Below are 5,111 nucleotides of genomic sequence, written 5' to 3'. Positions count from 1 at the left end.
GGGTCACATAGTACTATTCACGACTCAGCTAAAAACACAAAAATATGTATACTAATATATTTTTGGGTCTCACGATACTATTTATATATTTAAAAATTATTTTACTATAATGTTTTCAGTAATAAATTTTTAGTTTTCAACTAATAAAGATACCCAAATACAGCCAAATCTATTAACTTTCTTGACCGTTTCACACTCAAAGGACCAATAAATATGACAGGTCACAGATGCTAAGCCATGTTGAACTTCAAGTCCTTTCCTCTCATAGACGCTCTCGCTGTCTCTCTCTCCCGTGCATGGAAATGCGTGTCTAATACCAGCTACAAAAAAAAAATCGCTTTCTTTCTCCTCCAATAAATACACTGCTTCTCTTCTCTGCGTTTTGTGAGATCCAGCAACACTTCTCTAGTGCTCTTCCATCGTTCTCTGCTGCCAATATGCTCAGATCATTAGCCAGGTGTTCAAGGTTTAGAGCTCAAATCAGTTCCTTTGCTCTTTACTTCTCCATATTTTTGTTTCTGTTGTCAGTTTTTTTTTATGTAGAACTTAGAATTATACTATGTGATTATTAAAGGGTGTTAGCTATATTGGCAATTTACAGAGACTTCAAGTTTGTCACCGATGATTTGCTTTCTAAGCGTACGAGATTTTTTTCAACGGGAAGCAGAGGAAGGTAAGTTCACAAAATTCCACCTCTACCTAATTTGTTCTTTTCATTTTGATGATTAGCTCATAGTTCTTCAAAGACATGAAGAAGAAGGAGGATAGAGATAGAGTAGTCCTTGTAATAACTCAAATAGGATGTTAGAAACTTGCAATGAAATTTTCTTGTTGTTGTAGGTGTAGTTGTCTTTCATTTCTTTAATTTTTAACCTATGCAAATTAATTAAAAAATAAAAAATCATAAGCTAAACCTTTTAAAGATCTCTAAATGAATATTTACTATTTAGTTTGAATATTAATTTGATTGGATTAAGTGTTATAGTCTCAAATTACAATAAGTCTATATGCATAAACTTTTTCCATAATTTTACAATTATTCACATAGCAAATTCTCAGTAAAAAACAATGAAGTGCTATCTGTAATAGATATATTTGAGAGCAAATCGAACCCATATATTATTCTTTCAGATTAAATTGTCACAATTAAACATTAGATATGGACCACAAACCTTTTTTTAAGCAAACATTGAGGGACCGTACAAAGAACTATGCCGAAAAAGAAGTTGTCATTTACATCATGCTAGTCCAAGACGCTCTTTATAATTATATCAATAATTGACCACAATTATTGATTTTTTGCTTGTCATTCTTAATTGATTTGGACGACTTGAATCTACTTTATTCAGTTTCTCTCAGGCTTGTTCTTTGAATCAGACCCATTAGATGACGCCTTTTAATTTTGTGTCAGATTCAAGAAATTGAAATTCAATGCTTGTAGACATGGTTGTAACTAACTGCAAAAAATTCCATTATATACAGTAGTGCCTTTCTATTCCTCAATGTGATTGGTATATGACACAAAGTACTTTGGAGTTTAAAGAAAAAAAATGGTGATATACATTGATAGTTGATCTGATAATTTTTTTTTCCCTTCACTTCGAAACTTGTTAAATCTTGTTATATTATTATTATTATTATTTTTTAAGACATAATAGAAGAGGGAAGTAGAAGGTGTTCACCTTATAATTCTCACACCTAACATATCAAAATTAAAATCGATTGTACTGTAATGCCACGTGCAAAATCAAGATTGGCCAAATTTTACGGCCTGTTTTTAATCTCCAAAATGTAAAAAGATTTTACTTTATCTTTCTCATGTCTAGTGAGTTAAGTCAAATTCAAATATGTTTTGGCGATTCGGGAGGAAAAATTGTCCACAACATCATGAGCCTCTCAAAATAATTTCAAACTTGATTGGACTTTGGCTTTCGGCATTATCATCAACATCATCATTTTAACCTTCTGTTTTTAACATAAACTTAGTTATCTATTTCTCAAACAGCTCGACTAAATTTGTCTTCCATCACATTTATTCATAAAAAGCCCATGATTGACACTAATTATTTCTCTCCGAAAGCAGGCTAGAAGGAAAAGTAGCCCTAATAACAGGGGCAGCAAGTGGGCTTGGTAAGGCAACAGCTCAAGAATTCATCCAAAATGGGGCCCAAGTCATCATTGCTGATATAGACACTCACTTTGGCCCAAAAGTCACCAATGAGCTGGGCCCTGCTGCCCACTTTGTCCAATGTGATGTGAGGGATGAGTCTCAAGTAGAGGAAGCTGTAAACATTGCCGTGTCCCGTCATGGAAAACTCGACATAATGTACAACAATGCCGGAATAACAGGCCCATCAATCCCGCCGAGCATTGTTGACCTTGACCTCACCGAGTTCGACCGAGTTATGCAAATCAACGTCCGAGGTATGGTTGCAGGGATAAAGCATGCGGCACGTGTCATGGTACCTACGGGGTCGGGGTCCATTCTATGCATATCTAGCATAAGTGGACTAATGGGTGGGCTTGGGCCACATCCATACACAATATCCAAATATACAATACATGGGGTTGTGAAGTCTGTTGCCAGTGAGCTATGTCGAAGTGGGGTCCGAATCAATTGCATTTCACCAGGCCCAATTCCCACACCAATGACTGTGGGCCAAATAGCCAAATTTTACCCAGGTGCAACAGAGGAGCAAGTAATTAAAGTTGTGAATGGGCTTGGGGAGCTCATGGGGGCTAAGTGTGAAGAGATAGATGTGGCCCGAGCTGCCTTGTACTTGGCATCAGACGAAGCCAAGTATGTAACAGGTCATAACTTGGTTGTAGATGGAGGGTTCACCACCTATAAAAGTCTTCAGTTCCCTTCTCTTGATCAAATTGTGTAGGCCACAAGTCTTTCATATTTTACTATTGAGCAAAAAAAAAATCTCTGCTCATTTTCCTTCTTTGAATTACTATTATTAGCGACTGATTTTTTTGTTCTCAATGACTTTTGAGGGGTCGATGTCTGTTGCTAAATGAATTTGGTGAGATTTATCCCTTTTTTCTCTAAAGCTTCCTGGCTCGATATGTGGTTGTGGAGGGCTCTTTGTGCCAATTGCCAAGCATGACAGAAACTTTGTCATTCCACCATTTTATCTAAAAGGATGATATAATTCAAAATTACCTTCTTCTTCTTCTTTTTTTAGTGGATGTGTGGTGTAAGTGAAAATTACGTTATTATCTATCAATAGAGATCTTAAGGAAAAATACAATCAAACTATCAAAGGCCCACTTTTTTTTTCATGGCTATATGATGGACTCCCCCAAATTTTTTTTTTAAAGTCCGTATTTACACAAAGTGGTCCTTAGAATAAAAAATTTTAATTAAAGGCTAATAAAAAAAATCGTTTAGTCCATCAAAATCACCATGCCAATGATGATCCTAAGCTTAGGAATGTGGAAATTCTCTAGATGGTGGTTTGCATAAATTTTAGCAAATTTGAATTTCCATTGGAAAGAAGTAACTTGAATTTAGGATCCTTTCTTGCCAACATTAAAATGGATTAGGACCAGGTACAATTAACTCTCCACTCACAAACATTTTTATTATTTTACTTTATAACTTCTTTTTTTTATTCTAGGGTTAAAATTGAAAGTTGCTTTTTCCAACTCTCAATTTCGACCTTTGATAGTTATTGCATCAGGTGCAATATCCTAGGTATTACACTTGATCTCAAATTATCAATCCCATTAAAATTCAAATTTTCATTAATGAGGTCATGATTTTTTTTTAATAAAATGTATTTTCCTTCATGTTTTTGCATGATTTCAATGCGAATAAATGTGATTGCTTCAAGATCTCAGAATTCTAAGACCTTTTCTAAATTTTCTTTGATCATGATGACTCTAATTTTGATAAGGTAGTTTTGCACATTGAGTTTGATTGGATAATTTTAAATGTGTTGTTTTTTTTTTTTAGAAACAATCGCACAAAATTTTTATTTATTAAAAAAAAAAAAAAAAAAAACATACACGCACACACACAATAGGAAGAGGGTGATTTTAAATTTGTGATTAGGGTAATTAAGTCTGGAATCTCATAATTTTGGGATTTTGTATGCTTTTAAGTTAGAATATCTTCCAATTGTGTCCTGACTAATTTGTGTATGAATATTCCATCTAATTTGAATTTTTTTACCCAAAACACCTCCACTAGGAGACTACAAGAATGATGTTGTTTCTGGAGCTATAGCAACAATATTCTACAATAATTCATGTAATAATTCCAGCAGTACCTATGCAAAATTATCTGTTAATGTTTCAAACATTTTCGGAACAACAATATGTTATGGGCTGAATTTGGGCCCAAGATAGTATCATTAGTCTTGTCTGGGCAGATGGACCATAGCAATCCTTTATCCAACTTGATCAGACCAGGATGAGCCTCACTCTCTCCCTATCATAGTATCAACTTGATCAGAGTCATCAGACCATGACAATCCTTTATCCAAAGTTTCAAACACTTTCCTTTCTTTCATTTTTTTTTTTTTTTTTTTTTTTTTTGGAAAAAGTTTCTTTCTCCCCCTAGAAAAGCTTGTGCTTAGGCCTTAGGGCTTTAAAAATTTTGAGCCCAACGTGACCAAAAACAATTTCTGAAAATGAATTTCTAAATTTGTCCACAAATTGAAATTACACAATAGCATTGAATTAAATCAATATTTTTCTTAAAATTGTTGATCCCCAAAAATGAAATTTTAGTTTTACTTTTAAAAATCAAGCAATATTACAGTAATGTACGTTTAAAGAATCTAGTGGTACATTGAGGTAGGGAGAGCTAGGCCCTCTAAAATTAGACAGCTGGGCAAAGCTGTCCTTGAAAGACAGGGACATATGCTGGATTGGATCGATGGTTGACGAGATATGTTTTTGAATTTCTTTTCATTTATTGTGAGAAGGGAACAAGCAAATCCAGTCGGTATAAAAGTTAGCTCTCCACATTTTATTTGGATCACGAGCTGTGCAACCCAGATATTAATGACCTTACCCAACAAACAAGTGAACAGAATCTCCTGAACCCAACTTGCAAAGAACAAGCTAATATATGCAAGCCTGTTATATGAGCCAGT

General features: G+C 34.3%; 1 protein-coding gene across 4 annotated transcripts; it reads left to right on the top strand.

Annotated features, from left to right (window-relative positions):
* The first annotated feature begins 233 nt into the window (after nucleotides 1–233).
* Nucleotides 234–3,056, top strand: LOC126714519 (secoisolariciresinol dehydrogenase-like). 4 transcript variants are annotated; one of them, XM_050414702.1, is made up of 3 exons: nucleotides 234–457; nucleotides 602–673; nucleotides 2,081–3,056. In XM_050414702.1, the coding sequence occupies exons 1-3, from the start codon at nucleotides 438–440 to the stop codon at nucleotides 2,886–2,888; spliced, it is 900 nt and encodes a 299-aa protein (XP_050270659.1). In that variant the 5' UTR covers nucleotides 234–437; the 3' UTR covers nucleotides 2,889–3,056. The 4 variants fall into 4 exon arrangements, with proteins under 4 accessions (XP_050270659.1, XP_050270657.1, XP_050270660.1 ...); XM_050414700.1 differs by having other exon boundaries at nucleotides 234–466; XM_050414703.1 differs by having other exon boundaries at nucleotides 235–457; nucleotides 2,084–3,056.
* The last annotated feature ends 2,055 nt before the right edge of the window (nucleotides 3,057–5,111 follow it).

This window comes from Quercus robur, chromosome 2 (assembly GCF_932294415.1).
Source record: "Quercus robur chromosome 2, dhQueRobu3.1, whole genome shotgun sequence".
Taxonomy (NCBI): domain Eukaryota; kingdom Viridiplantae; phylum Streptophyta; class Magnoliopsida; order Fagales; family Fagaceae; genus Quercus; species Quercus robur.
Note: the sequence above shows the minus strand (reverse complement) of the source record. Positions and strands in the feature narration are given on the sequence as shown.

Excerpts from the sequence above, each read along its gene's own strand:
- LOC126714519 (XM_050414700.1), top strand. The coding sequence starts at position 438 with ATGCTCAGATCATTAGCCAGGTGTTCAAG. Across the intron at positions 467-601 it reads TCATTAGCCAGGTGTTCAAG|AGACTTCAAGTTTGTCACCG; the intron begins GTTTAGAGCTCA and ends GGCAATTTACAG. Across the intron at positions 674-2,080 it reads TCAACGGGAAGCAGAGGAAG|CAGGCTAGAAGGAAAAGTAG; the intron begins GTAAGTTCACAA and ends TCTCTCCGAAAG.